Here is a 17,863-nt window from a genome sequence, read left to right as displayed (position 1 = left end):
GGCAATTTACGAATGCGACAATTTCAGCAAACCCATTGAGCTCTCCTACGCTCTCTTGACTGCCAAACACCCAGTCACAATTGTGCTCCAAACACTTGTCTTCCCCCACATCCAATCACCCGCACCGCTTGAATGCAGGTCCAGTTTGCAAATGACTTGATATTTCAGACAGACTGGGACAAACTGGAGCTAAGCCATTGTTAAGATAATCAAGTTTTCATGATAAAAAAATATTCAACCCATGGGCTAAATTGTGTCATATTGTACCGATGGTATTCTTACACTGAATGTGTACTGAATATCACCATGGATTCAAATCACAGCCTGTAATACGGTCATACGTAGCAAATATAAACACAGCTGTTCTGATATTCACTAAAACAGAACTCCCTTTTTGCTTTCATACAGCAGTTCTACAAGCAGCATATGAAACAGTAGAATGCAACATCAGCTTATGAATTATTGTTTTGTTTTCAAATTAATTGGCTCCACCAACGCAACTAGTTGCACAACTTGACTGGAACTCACGACATTTTCCTTCACTATTGCTACTTCTTTGCATGTCCACATGTTACTTTGTATTGTGCACATTTATCTTAAACATTCTTTGATCTTCTTTTGACAGTTGTTCTGGTGGCCTGTGTGGTATCAAGGTATCAGTTTGATCAATCTGTAACATAGGTGAATTCATTTGAGAACAGGTGAAGCGTACTGATAAGTCGAATTTAAAGTCTCAGTGCTGTTGTCCTCCATACCACCGGATGGGGCTTCAGATATATATTTTAAACTTACCTTTAAGTTCCGATCTCTTAGCAAATAGTTAGGCATCACACATAGGTTCATTTAGTTCAGTCTGCCTCGGAGTGATACAGCTAGCCAAGTTATGTCCACCAGTGTGTATTAAATGGATTTGTACAGCTTTTTTTCCTTAAAAAAAATAACAAGAAACAAAACTAGACTAAGATTGACATGAGTTTATTATAATATAATACTTAGGGACCCAACATCTAAAAAAAATAGAGGTGAAATTGGCTAACTGGGGCTAGGGGTAGTTTTGAATTTGGGTGCTAATTGACTGTATCACCATCTACCACTTTAACATCAATATTTAATGCTTTGTTATTGGAAAATAATATTCAAAGTAGGTGCTTTAAATAAATGAAGAAACGCCAACAAACGCAATATTTCTATTTGGTTAAAAAATATTTTTGTAGGAAAATTCAGAAGACACACTTGCTTTGATCTTTATGGTAGTTGTCTTTTGGGTGACATAGACTTTCTGGTTTGGTTGATACAGCCTGAATTCAAAAGAGCTCTTGCTTTACTGTTGTGCTTTAGTAACAATACAACCATATCACAGAATGGCTTTGTGTCAGCTCTTGTTGACATCACGCTGAGCCGGCAACAGACAGTTGCAGGGAGACACATTTGGTCAAGCAACATGCACATTTATATACACTTTAAACACAACACTTGAAATGTATAATTGTGGATTAGGGATGAGCCAAGTCTTGCGTTGCAAATTATTCAGGACCCCAGTGCTTAGTGTGTCACAGGCTCTCCTGGTGTGTTGGAGGTGTGTGATGAATGAGATTCTCTAACACAGGGAGACGTTTCAGTAGTGTGCAATTTTAAATCCTCAAATTGCGGCAACAAAGTGTACAAGTTAAGGTCTGGTGAATATGCACATCACTAATTATAGTCTGCAGCCATGTATAATAAATCCAGTGTATAATATGTGTAAGCAATACCCTCCTTCTCAGCATAATGCAGAATTCAAGCTTGTTTTCTGCACGTGCTCTCTTACATTTAGAAACATCTAGAGGGGAATTTACACGACTCCTGAGTCACCATCGTAATTCCACACACGATGTTGCTCATTATCCTAGTTGATTCATATAAACCGCTTTTGCATTGATCAGAAATAAATGTTCTTCTTCTTTTTTTATTTTGTAAATGAACTTATGCAGTGCTCCGCAGAAAACCAGCAGGGTGCAGGCATGAGCTTTCTGTAAAATGTAATCTCTATTAAAATCAGCTTTCTGAGATGGACTTTTAAAGAAAACTTTCTGCACACATACGAAAAAGATCTGAACAAAATAAGCCCTCTAGTATTCTAGAGCTGTGAGTCCCAATCTCTGCTGCTGAGTTGAATGAGGAAGAACAGATTTCCGCGGAGGACTTCAGATAAGGAAATCGGACGTTTATAAGCCTACTTGTGCACGGATAGAGGAGAGAGAAAAAAGTGGGTGTACACACGTTGTGCTGTGTGGCTCCACAGTGCTTCAGTTCAGATGAGCTCACCCAGCCGATGCGCACATCGTAGGAGCCGAGCAATGTGAGAAGAGCGCGAGGACGGCGAGCTGCAGCCGTGTACACAGAAGGGAGAGTGGATGTTTTTGAGCAAAAGGTTGCCGACTTTCTACTACACAAAGTACACAAAGAGGGAGAGAGAGAGAGAGCGTTGAGGATTGTTGGAAAGACTCAATGGATTTGTAGGTTGCCTTGATGGATTTGGATCGCAGACTGGACTGGACGACAAGAAGCCCACTTTAAACACTCTGTTGTTCATTTTCTTCTTCTTTTCTCCTCCTCGCTTTCTTTATTAAAATGCCAGGATTTCCTTCATCATCACACTCAGTCCAGTTCAAGCCAGGCTGCTCATTTGGAAGGGCGCCAGACCTCCAGCCTCTCAAATCTGCAAGTTCAGTCCAATAAATTGTGACATTGTCTGTCAGCCTTTGGAATAAGAAATCGATACTGGAGAGAAGGGGACGCGATATTCTTCCGGAATTTTAACGATATCTACCACCCTGGCTTTCCTTATAAATATGCGATTCAGCTTGGAATAGCTTGGTTCGGTCCAGCTCCAGGCTTTAAAAAAAAAAAAAAAAAGCTGGAGCAGCGCTGATAGTGACTGATTATTGCTGTTGATTTTTGTCCATGCAAGACTCGGGGTGGAAACATGTCTGGCCACTTCTTTGAGGGGATCACTGCTATCAGAGATGGCATTTTGGTCCAGCACTTCGGTTTTCACGTCTAAAGTGCCCCGGAAAATCTTATTCATGTTCACCCTCTCCCTCTCTGTCACCTACTTGTTCTACAGCTTGATGAGCTGCTACAACTCGCTGCAGTTCCCCCTGCAAGAGAACTACGCGTATCAGGGGAGGCTGGTGACGGAGGAGACAACTTTTGTGACATTGAGGGAGAAACTTTACTCCGCTTCCCAGGGCTTAGCTGAATTCACCGAGGCCGAGGGGACCACCGCGGTGACCGGCACGAGGGAGCATGCTGAGGCCGAGCAGAGGACCGTGGAGTGGATTAGGACTCAGGCGTCTCCGACGAAATCTGCGGCGGCGGTTTATCATACCAGCGCGCAGGAGAGGGAGCACCAGGAATTCAGCACCACGGACAGCGAACTCAGGGTGAACTGCACCATGGATTACGGAGAGAAGAAACTTCCCCAAGCCATCATCATCGGGGTGAAAAAGGGGGGGACCCGAGCCCTACTGGAGGCTCTGAGGGTGCACCCCGACGTCAGAGCCGTGGGGAACGAGCCCCATTTCTTTGACAGGAACTACGAGAAGGGACTGGACTGGTACCGGTGAGTAACACTTTATTTAGTGTTTTGCAGGTTTAAGCGCGATTACCTTCACATTACTTGTACTTTACTTTCTTTACTACATTGAATTAACGATTCCATTTAGTTTAAAATGCTCACTTTGTGCCACTGGAGTTTGGAAATCAACTTGCACGACACAGAACCGTAAACGCTTCTTGCTGTATTAATAATCAGATTAAACCCGATTTTTAGTGGAGATCTTTCGATTAAAAAGTTGAAAGTTGATCTGAATGTTCTAATGCAATATTTCAAAGCTGAATAAAACCTAAACGAAACTTTCTGTGTTCCGTCCTTCATTTATTTTACCAGCTATGGAAGGAAATCACAGCCTGAAATAATGATCTAAAACATAAAAAGTGTCGTCTAGTGATGCATTCCTGGTTTCTATTGAACATCAATCCATCACTCTGGTGGTCCTGTAACTAACTGTGGTCATTTTGCCAGACATATGGAAACTTTATGAAACACAAAAAGAGGATTTTAAATGGAAACTGTGCAAAGACCATCCAAAGATAATTTCACTAAAAACAGAACTGTACTCAAACAGACCAACTTACTGTTCTGTCACCAAAGCAGTAGTTGTCAAGAGCTTTAAGATGGTAAAGCAATATTTGCGTATGTTACAGTGACACCAGGAGAAGCAATATGTCAGATTTTAAAATGTTAAGTCTTTATCAAATTCAAATGATCCTTTCCTTCCCCTTTGGTAGTGTGTGTGTGCATAAATGAAATTCACACCACACAGTGAGACAATAACTGCTTATCCTAAATTGTTGATATAATGTTGATACTTTCTAGAGGATATTTATGACACTTAAGAAGAACATGGCTTGTTTTTCAGCTCATTTACTTTCATGTTCCATAGTTTACATTTAAAGTTTGATGAAGTACCTGTTATACTGCATCCAGTTGTTGATCTCTTTCTCTCCTTGTGTTGACTCTGATATTATTCTACAAGTACACGGTGTGTCTCAGTATTTAACGTTCAATCCAGCAATTACCAGAACTCCTTCTTTACTTGAATTATATGTAATCTGATTTTGAATAGTGCCGTCAGATCCTCTGTTTGTGCTCTCAGCCGGGTGTGAATTGTTGACACCACCTTCCATGTATGTGATGTTTGACTTTGACTTTGAGTTCATTAGTCTAAGTCGTCCCTGCTTATCGCGTCGGTGTTTATGGTAGGGGAAAAAAAATCAATCTGAGGGGTTCATTCATGGTCAGTTGGTCACGGCTGTGTTCGGCGTTGTTCTCACATAATGATGTTTGACTTGGGGAATTCAAGATTTTTTCTAATGGAGTCAATGAGCTGCATGAGAACGCCGCTGACTCAAAGTCCCTTATGTTTCCTCCGTAGAACCGGGGTCTGTCATGCCCTGTGTTTGGGTTTTTTCGGAGCATCTGCTTTCATCTTTGCTGCATAGACATGGGAGCTCTCGGCTGCTCATTTAGCTTGTGTTAATGCAAGCTGTTTCATTACGACGCCGGTGAAAGGCTCATTAGACAGGAGGATGACATGCTTACATAAATAATAATAAGTGTGCTTGTGGGTTTCAGGGGCCCCTTAGCTGAACAAAACCCTGATGGGGCCTTCATTTGAAATCTGCTCTTGTCCTGTGTGGAGGGCTGCGTTTAGGACAGAAAGGAGCACGTAGGCCATATTCTGCAACCCTCTTAAGGTAAATGTTAAATGGTTAAAAAACAACCATGAGTCGAGACCAGACACTGATGTGAAGAGTCATTCACCCCACGTTTGTTTGTTTGGTTTTAAATGATGCATTATACTGCTCTGTTTCCCGCTCAGGCTAATGTGCACTTAATGGAAGTGAAATTATGATCAGTTACAGATGTTTGCAACAATTTGACATTGGTGGAGTTGATGAGACCGGTCGTCTCATAAAAATATGATTCATAAATTTGGGGCCTGTCTTGGTAAACACCTGCTCCACGATTTTGATGGATGTGACAGACAAAGTACGGGGAAACATATCCCCAAAGGCATTGCACAAGTTCTTGCATCTTGTGAAAACGCTGCATTCATGTGTTATCAGCACTGTGAATCAAATGATGTCTGTGTTTCTGCTAATTTAATTTGTCCTCTACAGTTTGTCCTACTCATTAGTTAACTTTAGAGAAAGAAAAAAGAATGTTTGTGATGCTGTTATTGTTTTGTTTGTTTGAGGATTACTTTTCTGCTAGTGTGTGTGATTCTCTGGAGGAAAGAATCCAAGATGAAGGGAAATTCTGTTGAGTTTTGTGCTGTGAATTAAAAATCCTACCATGAAATAGGAAATGTATACACTATGGATTCATTCAGACTAGCCTGGAGCCTTTACCTCTGCAGTGCTGTAGGGTCACTGAAGGTCATGGGAAGCAGGGTTAGTTCACAGTTAAATCTTTAAATACATAATTAGTTCTGCCATTTTCAGTTGATTATTCCTTCTGCTGTAAAAAAGACTGATCCTCTCTCTCCAGGAGCGAAACTGTAAATTCCTTCTCTCTCTTTTTTTTGCTTTCACTTTTGTAAAGCTGAGCCAAAGACTCATAAAGAATCTGCTCCCTCCAAGGATGTTATCATTACCCTGTCTGACATGGTCAAACACCAGTGACAGCGCTAGAAAACAGGTTATATACGTGTTCTTTTTTTGTAGGCAGCAGCAAACGCCCACTCCTCTCTCACACAGACTGTGTGTTTGAAGGTAAAACAACTGACAGGCTCCTGCTGAAGTCAATACAAGCAGAGAGTTGCAAGTTCCTATAGTGTTTAAGGGATCCAAATTAGAGAACCCATCCTAAGGAATGCTCTTAAATCAAGTCTCAAGCATTACGTCATTTGAGTATTATTATTTGAAAACTTCTTTAGCTGAAAGATTTCTTGGAGAAATTTAAAAAAGTGATAAAATCAACAATCTGGAACAGATAGAATAAACATGTTATTGAGTAAAGGAATTAAATTAACATTTAAGGGTTGAATATGTTTGCTTGCAAGCTTGATAATGATTAACTCTTGCATCTGATTGATAACATTCAATGTATTTCTACTTAACTACAAACTTACTATGACCTTCTCATGACTATGTATAGCTTATTTAAATCTAGCTTGAAAAGCAGTAAAATCTGTTGTATCTGAGATGCAACTGCCAGTCTGAACAGCTTCATTAAGAACATTTTAAAAAGTGGCTATAAAGGTTAGAGTACTGAGACTGTTTACGCTTTTAACAATTTTTGATATTTTTTGTGAGCTTGGTTCATCGGGTTGTTTCGAAAATTGTAATTACAGTCAGTAATGTATTCTTTAATGTTATCACTTCTGGATGTGGCAAGGGGAGGATTCATTATCTCATGTAGAAGCTGAGTTCGATTTCCATGAAAAGTTCTGCACACATCTAAAATTCACATCAGGATCCAAAGTTTATTGAGCGTCTGCTGTGAGCCTCCGTAGATGGGCTCAGATTGGTGATTGGTGCTATTTTTTAGCGCTCTTGGACTGCTCCCGCAGTGTGTTTTGGGCTTCCTTGAACAAGCAATTAGCAATGTAGTGCCATCATTAGCGTACACAGAGGACTTTGAACAGCCAATTGGCGCTTCTGATGTCGTCTCTATTTTTCCGAGTGAAGAGAATGAGCCACTGCCGCAAAGATTAATTTATGTGTTCTCCTGAGCACGTCTCAACCTGGTGCAAACGCCAGTCCTGGGATTGGGAATGTTCGATGCATTATGACCAAAACAATAAATGTTACTCCAGCTCTGTGCCAGCGCTCGGGGGGCACATAATGTGCCTCATAAATTGTGCTAAAAGATTTCGTTGATCATCTATCGTACATGATTTGAGTTGCCTTTTTGCATGGTTATTCCAATTTTCTAAAATAGCATACAAATAGTCTTTAGATCAGTGTTTAAAAATGGTGTTTGAAAGCAGAAACAGCTAAGAAACATAAAAAAAAAAAAAAAATCATGGATTGCTGTATCACTCACTATTATTACTAGAAATCTTAAAAAATGTGGTTTCTTTACATCAGAAAACAATATAATGAGATCAGATCTGTTGTTATTCTCCCTTAAAGATGGTCCATTTTAACATGAATAGCTGTGAAAATAATCATTCTTTAAAGCACTTAAACATTTGAGTCATTTGTGCAGATTAACAGTGGCAGTATCAGCCCACCACACTGCTAAAACATCATCGTGAATAGTGTCAGAAAGGCCGTTTTTAGATTAATTCTACTTGAGGATCACGTGTGACTCGATCAAATAATACAGCGGGAGGCGTGAGCTTTCTCATCTAGTGAAACTCAATGGATCTCTGCTCTGCATTGATGTATGAACCGGACAGTCAGCAGAGTGGGAGCAGAACTATCAGTCTCTTTACAGGGAGGAGGACAGACTTTTTTTTTCCACACTGAAAGAACCTGATGAGGAGCTTATTGTCTGAGAAATGTGCCGTGTAATAATAAAGAAATGATGTCACAAATATGCCACCAAGTCATTTTCAATGTTGAGGCTTGAACGCTTCATCAAACACTTCTCTGACCTATGAATCCAAATAAGGAAAAATGTACGTTATATTATATGTATTCGTCTTCTGATCTTTGGCCTTCCGCACAATCCGGTTGTGTGTGTGTCAGGGGTGCAAAGTTGAACTGATGCTTATGGAAAAATCCATACAAGAGTCAAGAGATATAGCTACATCAACACAGAAGCACAGATCTGAACCGAATTCCATGTGAAATTCATCAAAAATCAATGTGGCTGTGAAACACTGATCTTTAAATTTTCAGGAACTCTGCCTTTGAGTTCTTGTCTTTTTTGCGAGTGTGTGGGTGTGTGTGTGTGTGTGTGTGTGTGTGTGTGTGTGTGTGTGTGTAGGTACTATTACAAGCAGTACAGACTTTGTGAAATCCACATGTTATAAACAATCCTGGATTGAAGAAAAGTCTCCTTCATGTAGCACACTGGAAGAATTCCCCAAAAAACATCCAGCAATAATTCACTGTGGAAATCTGATGCAGAATGATGGAGCTGAATTAACAAATAAAATCAGCTTTAAGTCACTAGCTGGATACATCAACATAAAAACAATATATAAATCTGCAATCCTTATAGGATTATATATATATATATATATATATATATATATATATATATATATATATATAGTTTACCTGAGTGTATGAGCATTAGCCATAAACCTCAAATATCTCTCAAAATGTCTCTGTGTAAGACCTCAAAGAAAATAAAATCGATTCACTGTTCTTCAAATATCTGCCTCTATAAGAGCATACACTCCAACATAACAGCAGTCAGGTCAATCTAAAAAATGCAGTCATGTTCAAAGACATACCCACACCACAAGTCCGGGTCCTTGATCTGAAAGCACAAGCAGCTTTTCTGAATAACTTCTTGCTCCGTCAGTGAACACACCACAGCTGCCACCTTCAGTAGCACCGAGTCGCACCGCGGACTCTGTGGGTATGACCCGGTGTTAAAGGATTTATTGCCAGGCTCACCTGTTTATGAGGTGAACACATCGTTTATCAAACTCATAGCCCCACAGTCGGGACTTGGCAGCACTAAATTAAAAAGGATATTTTAAGGAGAAAAAGACGAAGCAACGGGCAGGTCAGACTGTCAACAACTTGGACGGTAGTTTCATGACTTTCATTCAAAGGCACTGCAGCAAAGTCCTGATTTTACAAGCTTGTAACGAAACTAATTAAGAAAATGTGATTATTGACTGAAATTTGGATATTTGAGGTCAACAAGCAAGAAAATCTATGAAAGGTTAGCATGTGCATAATGCGTCCTATGATCCTTTGTCTTCTTTGGTTTAATTTAGAAGATACATCAGCCAACAGGAACCAAAATTCTGCCAAGGTTTGCAAGCTCTAATATCTCTGTGTTATTAAAAATGTCATTTTAACCCCCTTTGCAATAAGAGCTGAGGGGATGTTCCTATAAATCTTTGGAGTGGCGATCTTATCCTTTCAGGGTGTCCCTGTGCCAAGAAACAAGTCGGCGATAGCTTCCAGCGCTGCGCTGATTAGTCCCAGAAGACATCGTTTTTGATCCACGCTTACTCTGAAACTTTGTCACTGTTGTTGAAGAATTTTTTAAGTGATCTTTTTATTTTTTTTGACGCTTCATGATACTTGTCCTATTAAAAGGAAGTCAAAGAATTAGTCTTGCAATTACGAAAGGATCTCTCGGTGTGTGGGTTGTAATATGTTCTAATTAATAGATGTTACCACAGCTTTAAAAGTTTTTTCTCAGCCAAGGCCACCGCATTCGCTCTTCACCTTATTAAAGAAACAGAGTTCACACCTTCTTTTTGTGGAATATTAAAAGTCTATTCATGGAGGCAGTGTCAGAGTATCATCTGATTCAGCTGCTAGGGGACTTTAGAGGAACAGCGTGTACTCACAGCAAAGGCTTTTGTGTACCTTCAACCTCCGGTCGTTAGACAGGGCCGCGAGGAGGTGTGTAATGTAGACACGGATCCACTGCCGAGCCCAGCAGCAGAAAGACTAAATCCAGCGTTTATCCCTTGTTTAGCCCTGCTTCCCCTCTCTCAGCTGCTCCATGGGCAGCTTAGCCCCTGACTCATGCCACCTGACTGGGAGCCTGTGACTCCTCTCAGTGGGGAGATTGGGGGAAAAAGAGCAAGGTGGGCCAGATCCAGGAGTAGGCCGGATGCCATCCCTTCCAGCTGGGGCCTGTGTGCTGCTGCAGTGGCTCCCTGTCCTGCGCCTTCTCGACGTGGCAGAAATCTGCCGACGCCTGATAAGACGGCGCCAAGACTCACAAGGACGCACCTCCGAGTGCTCCAATGCCAGTGCTGCAGTTGTGGAATTAAACTTTTTAATTAGCAGCATACCCCTGTGCTGTCGAGAGAGTGGACCGCTTCAATACAGTCTCTCATTCCACACCCTCTTTCCACTTGATTAAAATCCCAAGCATCACGGAGCTCCGAGGTTCCAGCTACCACAGGAGCAATCATGTTTGTTTCTTGTTGGAGCATCTCTTTGGATGCAGCACAGCACGGGGAAATAACTCATTATATCTTTCAGATAGACAGGGGCAGCCTATTTCTCCCACACAAATCAATGTGATGAAGAGGCGGCATGCTATACATACATTCTATATCATCGATATAATGAAGTCTTCTTCTCCAGGAGGTGAGCTCTTCTTGTAAAAGGACACTCCTCTGAGATTGTCAAACATGCAGCTGTTTGTTGAGTGTGAAAGTGGTGCAGCAGTATGCATAGGCACAGTAAATCGTCACTGGTTTCCCAAAATGATTGAATCAAGTTACAGGAGTCAATAATGGTTATATGATGTGTTTGTAGTCATTAGAAGCAATGATGGGAAAATTACTGAAAATTAGTAGTTCCAGATTCTCATATCAAAAAGGAGTTTACTAACTGACTTGCAGCATTATAAAAGTATCTTTAGCAATATTTGTTTTGCTTAAATATTCATATTTATGTATATATTATTTAGTGTTGTTGTGGCAGTGTGAGAGCAGCAACTCGCAAATTCTATATAACAGTGTAGTCGTTTTCAATATGTAGGTATTTTCCTAACAAGTTCTCTGATGGCAACTGACTCAAGTTGTTGGTAATCTAGTCTGCATACAACGTACAAGTGCTTTGTGAGCTATAGATAGCCGAGGATCTCCCCCCAGATGTCTACCTTTTGTGCCAAGTTAGGTGAAACATATTAAGCAAACTATGTAGTGCGATAGCAAGAGTGGTATCGATCTTCTCATCTAACCAGCATCATGAATGAAGATGTCTTTGTATTCCATTAAGGTAAGGGATCAAATTATGGATCTGCCTATGCATTGCAAAAGAAAATCAATCTTCTGTTGTGATTCAATTCAGTGTTGCTTTTTGCTGTATTACTATAAGGCCACTAGTTCTTGTTTTATTGTTTCAAAGATTGATTATTAGAGGAAAACTAATTACTTACATGGTTAGTCCTCATACTTTTGATTATTCATTGGAAATGACTCCTTGATTTGCACCTAAAGCTGCTTGGCTGTAAATTGTAGGAGACTGGGTCGCACTCTCCCAGTTGGATACCACTTTCTGCTGGACTGTCAAAGATTTCATAAACCTCATCTGGTGTCATATTGAGGAATCGTCAGGTGAAAGTGTCCCTTTTTGTATTGCACAAATTCCATTAGAGTCTGAACAAGAAGAGCCATAAACTATTTCATCTCGGCTAATTAGTACAGCCGTAAATGCGCTTTCATATTCTCTGCTAATACGATGGATCAACACTATACAGTACAGAGCAGAGTGCTGAATTACCTTTCAGGAGTATTTCTTGCCTTTCAGTGGTGTTTTGTTTTGGCTGAACAGAGGCTCCCCTTTTCATTCCATCCCAGGATTACAGATTGGTTTGATCTTTTTCTCGCGACTTCTATTGTAACATGAGAATTATGGAAGTAGTAATACCGCTCCATCCTTTTAGCATATGGAGAGAGAGAGAAAAAACCCTCTTGAGCAGTTAATGGGTATAGCCAATTTCATCCTTCCGTCGGTCCTGTTCAGAATTCATGTGCATTCCTCCTCTCCCTCACACACGCATCTATCTCTTTCTCTTGCCCTGCTGTAGCTACACTCCGATGCTTTCAAGTGGAAGTCTATTTTACTTATGGTTAGAATTTAATTCACCATTTTTTTCCTCCTTTCATTGCTATGAAGTAGCCTTGGGTTATGGTTCACCATCAACTCTCATATCCACTTTATTTTTGTGTCCATCAAAAAAGCTCCGATAAAATTTAGAGCAGCCTTCTCCTGCATTTTTGACGGAGTGGAAGGGAGGCTTGTGTTTTTGTTCTACGACATAGACAGATTGTCTGCAAATGAAAGACATAGCTTCAGCTGTTAAATTATTTATTTTGGTCCTGAAATAAAGTATAAGCTGAAGTCATTTTATGCTCAAAGGGATTCATCTCTCCCATGATTATTTGCATGCAACAGAATTTCATTGATGTGCCTCTAGTCTGGAGGAACAATGATTCTGTTTGTGCAGAATGCTGCTTTACAGACGTCTTTAAATCTCTGCAAATAAGACTACCTAGGGACAAACATGCATGTCAATCATACTTGTCAAGATTCCAATTTTCCTTCCACATCTCCTGGAGCACTTGCGCCGCTCGTGCTCCTTATTGGCTGCGAGCGATGTGGTCTCATGACACAAGCTGATGCATTTGTTCAGTCAAAGGCAAAGACCTGACAGGAATGGTCATGGAGCCAAGATACAGGGACTGCTGGGAGTATGTTTCAAATGTGTGTCCATGAGCTGATAGGTACCTCTGTGCTGTTATGCTAAAGGGTGGGGGGGATGAAAACATTTGCCGTTCCCAATAGTATAGGCAGCTTCAGACATATGCAGAATATGGCTTTTTTTTTCCCATCGAGAAACCCTGGACCATGTGTGTTAGCAAATAAATTAACGTTTCCGACCACCTGCTAAACATAGATGCCACTTCAGCCTTTTTTTTTTTTAAATTGAAAAGTTTGTAGCATTTATAAGCTCGAGGTGATCTTCGGAGTCAGATGTACCTCATGCTCCTCACAGTGTCCACCGTTCTGCAACAACCTGACAGACTTAATTCAATTATGGCTGTGTGATGTGCTGAGACTCCGGAGGTGCGAGCTAATTCCTCTGTTTACACCCCTGAGTCACTGTCACAAACAAAGACAAACACATTCATTGGCTTCCAGGATCTTGTTTGCTGTGATTGTCCCATCGCCTTTGAAGTTTCTCATCGCTTTATGTTGTTTACTTATTCATGCTCTTTCTTTCCCACAAATCACCATGGGGTATTCCGTTAGAATAATTTTAGCACAGTGTGAAACAATGCGTGAGCCGAGTATTAGATGTGTAAACTGCACTCAACACACTTCTGACATGCTGTAGAGACTCAGGCAAGTGGATTGACTGGTGCTTTGCACAGGAAATCATGGGATCAGTAAAAATCACATTTACGTAACTCTATTGAAAGATGTTTCAGTCTTCCCATTTAGCATGTTGAAAGTCATTAACACTCGCCGTGGCATTTGCCAAACTCCCCTGTGACTTGGATTAAGCCACTGGAATTCAAAAGGACACTTTGTAGGGATTATGCTAATTGCTAATTGTTTTATCAGAAGGTGATTGTTTTCCCTGGATAATTTGGATTATTTGCATTAGAGATTTAGAGGAGAGTTGACGTGTTGTGACTTTCTAACTAGATAGTTACCTGCCTTCAACCATGTCGGCAGCTCTCCCCTACTAGAGTTGTTGACATGTGTGAGACATCGTCTTATATGCATACTGCACAAAGCAACCACACACATAATAAAATAAGCAATGACTTAAGAAAAACTATAAGAAAAATAAAATATTTGTACATTTTTTATTGGAAGGCCAATTTATTTAAAGCATGGTGACTTAAAATAAAACCTACAACACTGCAGTATTTTATGTCGTGGCTTACAGGGGAAATAGGGTCTAAAAAAAGTCAATGTCATTTGCAAAACTTTTTGCCACACTAATTTTTTACTTTGAACTTTTCCAACAGAGGACCTTCTTAAACCGTTGCACTCAATGGACAGACTTTGCTTCAGAGATTAATTCTAGACCCATGTTAAGAAGAGAAAGATACAGGTGAAACACACTGTTACAGGCTGACAGTGCAGACTTTTGCATGGTGGAAGTGTCCGTACATATTATGAAAATGTAAATTCCACCGCCTGGTTAGCGTTCAATCAAAACACTAACAAACCATGACATCGAGGCTGGCGGGGAATCATGGGAGCGATTCTCTCCGCTATACTCCCCCTTATGCAGTATTGTGACCTGAGTTGTATTATTAAAACATTGTGAAGCATTGAGGGTGCAAACTTGTCTTCTTTTTCGATAGCTCTGCACCTGTACGAGATGCATACAGTACATAAGTATAAAAGTACTGACTATTCCAGGACAGTCTCAACGTGGTGTTGCAGAACCAAAGGGAACCAGAGGGTACTGTGAAGAGATGACGTTTGCTGGTCTTTTTTTGGTCATTTTCACACTTCAGAATGAGTTTCAAACACTACCGATGCTGACTTTGGTAAGCTAACTTGAGGCAATTTATTAGTCCACATGCAAGTCTACCTCAAGTCAAAACTTCCTTTGTAAAAGACCTTTCATCTGCAGTAGTTTTCACCAAGTTTGACTTTAATCTGGAAGGCTGGTATGCTTATACTGTAGCTTGAATACAACTATTGATTCATCAAAGAACGAGAGAGAGAAAGACAGTCCTAGAGATTTGCTGAAATCATTTTACAAGTATTTGTATTATTCATTGAGAATCTGAGGTATGAAAAAGCCTTTGCACCACATCTGTAGCTACCACTTGTCATGAACTATGACAATCAGTACCACTGAATATTATTAGAATAAGCATATTTTTAAGTATTGCTGCCTGTGAGCTCCCCTCTACTCTTCCAGTGAAATAAAATATTGAAAATGTCTTATAAGCTTTTAAAGTGTGTCTGTAAGAAACAACTTCATCACCACAGAACTATAAGAACTTGGGCCAAAATCCAGAGTGTTTTTATTTGAGGAGGATGTCAGGGACAAAAGTGTAAAAACAGAGCAGTCTGCTCTCAGGCTGCTGCAGGATTAAGATCCTTGACTTCTTCTCTCTGCTGCTTTTTTTTTTCATAAAGAAGTTCATGTGAACTGCACTGGCTAAGTCATTGCATGCATTTTAAGTACGTCCATGGCGAATCTCCCAATAGTCGCTTTCTACTCTGATCGACCTCTAGTTTGTCTCATGTCTACAAGAAAGGAGGCGGCAGAATCCTAAGTATGAATTGATTTTTGAGTGAGCATACATTTACTTTTAAACACCTGCAGAACACAGGGGGTCTATGCGGCGCTGGAAACAGGCCTTCTTAATTGATTTGAGTAATGAACGAGGACACGCTCTCTGTCTTTTGACTCAAGGTCACTGTGCCATCCCAGTCTTGCGCTCTGTCCTCTGGTCTTTATAAAACAACCGAGTAACCATGAAAGTACATCAGGGCCGAGGTGAGAAGGTAGCTGCTGTAACTAATGGGTTTATTTAATTCAATTTATGGCTCAGCCGCTGCATCATATGAGACATGCTGGTCACTGGGAGATTGAGGTTTCTTCATGAAAGAAAGAGAGATTAGCCCTCGTTTTCAAAAGGGCAGAATACACTCTCATGTCATGCTGGATTTCCGTGCCCAGATAGCTGGATGTATAAATCTGCAGAACTAAATGAATATAGGTTTGTGGCGAAATTGGGGCTCTGTGGCTTATTCCGTACAAGCCTTCCAATCAGCGTCACTGGGGCTATGCTCACCGAGCTGTGGCTCTGTAATAAATGAAAGCTTTGTCAACATCTTCACTGTTGGACGCAGTTGAGCAGTATCTTTGGAGAATATTTGTCCAAGCAAATGTTTAGCATTCACTGCTATCGTTTCCATCTATTATGTATTTCTATGGATTGAGGATGGCATTCTGTTTTTTACCCTCAGCATGCTGCAATAATTAATTAATCCTTAATACCATTATGCTTGCTACATGTCAGACCATATCTGCCTCTTAACACATTGTCTCCAATTAACATTTCCTACATTTCTGATGCTATCTGCAGAATACAAATGAAGCCATCCCAGCAGCAGCTGCCGGCTCTGCGTCGTCTCAGCTCAGAGCCACTGGCTTTCTCTTAAATTTGATTTGGAAAACACCTAATTTTTACAGGAATAAACACGCATGCTCTGCACATTGGGTAAACTCAAGACAGGCTTCTGGGTTTAGAAAATCAATGTGCCATGATAATTAGTTATGTAATGCCAGAGGAGGGGATTTCACACCTTGAGTTTAATAATATAGAGTATAATTTGTTTTGGTTGTAATGTGCATGTTATTTCATGGTCTTGGCGTTGTATTGTCACATTTTGAACAGATGGATCATCACACATTGGCACAACAGCAGCTACATGTTTCAATACATCATTCATTTGTGTAACTTATTGTGTTGCTCACTGCGATCAATACTTGATGTTAAAAAGTAATGCTTTCTCACTCAGCATGCATACATTTACCCATTGGATGGAGGTCTGGTTATGATGATGATGCAGTCAGATGACGCTCAAACTTGCTTACTTATAATTATCCTTGGGTTAATCTGTGCCAGTTTGGTGGTTAAAAATGATTTTTGGGTTAATACTGGATTTAGAACACACATGCTGCAAACAAAGGTATTGTGTTAAACATAAAGAAAGCAGATAGACATAGAAACGCGAGTTAGCAATAGAATGTTCTTTCTAATTCTTATGTATCACACTTATATCATATTTGCAAGATTAATCTATTTCTGTGCACAGGGGTCTGGATTTTCAGCAAGTGGAGTGTTCTGGTTTCTGTTTGCAGTACATTTGTAGTCTGAGCTGCATTGACCCATATTGACCCATTATGTATTACCAAGCTTTAGTGTATGCAGAAAAAAACTGTCCGTGTGGACAGCAAAAAACAGGCGGAACCTTTATCCGGGCCTTATCATACCGACTCCCATTGGCGATATTCTGACAATGATTTTGTTTGTCTCCATAAACAGACATCTGCATAAAAGAGCAGCTAACAGATTTTTTTTGTTAATCAAACATTTCCACAAATCTGCACCATGATGTTGTTCTTTCAGAAAATTTAAGACCCTTTAATTGCAAGTAAATCACAAAATTGTCTTATTCTGCTGAAGTGGGTCAAAATGAAGCCGCTCTATAACTTATATTTTACTGTTGAACTGAGACTTAACAGAAGAACGGGCGTTATTATAAACCAAGAACTCAAGGTGTTTGTGTTGCAGGCATGACCGCCGCACAGAAAGAGTAGTCTTGCCTGGAAGTCATCAAACCCTAACTACTGACTTCACCGGAATTACTGAGAAATCATCGTCTGTTCCAAGAGACAAGTACCGTCTATCACATGATGATGGGTTCTGCAATTGTTGCAATATTGAACATGTAATCGCAAAGCCTATATTTCTGTATATCTTACAGGCCTAGTTAGCACACATGGAGTATGGAGTCTAGAGACTTGCTAGGTAACTTTTAGCAGCATAATGCATTATACTGTCTAAGCATATCTCTAAAACGACTAAGCATATAAAAACATGTCATTATAAACCACCTCAACAGGGTGTTTGCTGCACCTCTATTTTCACAGTAGAAT

At 40.3% G+C, this 17,863-nt stretch overlaps 1 protein-coding gene across 1 annotated transcript in view; it reads left to right on the top strand.

Annotated features, from left to right (window-relative positions):
* The first annotated feature begins 2,116 nt into the window (after window positions 1-2,116).
* The window catches only part of hs3st4 (heparan sulfate (glucosamine) 3-O-sulfotransferase 4), an 86,074-nt gene continuing 70,327 nt past the window's right edge, over window positions 2,117-17,863 (top strand). Inside the window, exon 1 of the mRNA XM_020642486.3 lies at window positions 2,117-3,604. Coding sequence (XP_020498142.1) covers window positions 3,006-3,604 — 599 coding nt within the window. The 5' untranslated portion in view covers window positions 2,117-3,005. The remainder of the gene's footprint in view (window positions 3,605-17,863) is intronic.

This window comes from Labrus bergylta, chromosome 16 (assembly GCF_963930695.1).
Source record: "Labrus bergylta chromosome 16, fLabBer1.1, whole genome shotgun sequence".
Lineage (NCBI taxonomy): Eukaryota > Metazoa > Chordata > Actinopteri > Labriformes > Labridae > Labrus > Labrus bergylta.
Note: the sequence above shows the minus strand (reverse complement) of the source record. Positions and strands in the feature narration are given on the sequence as shown.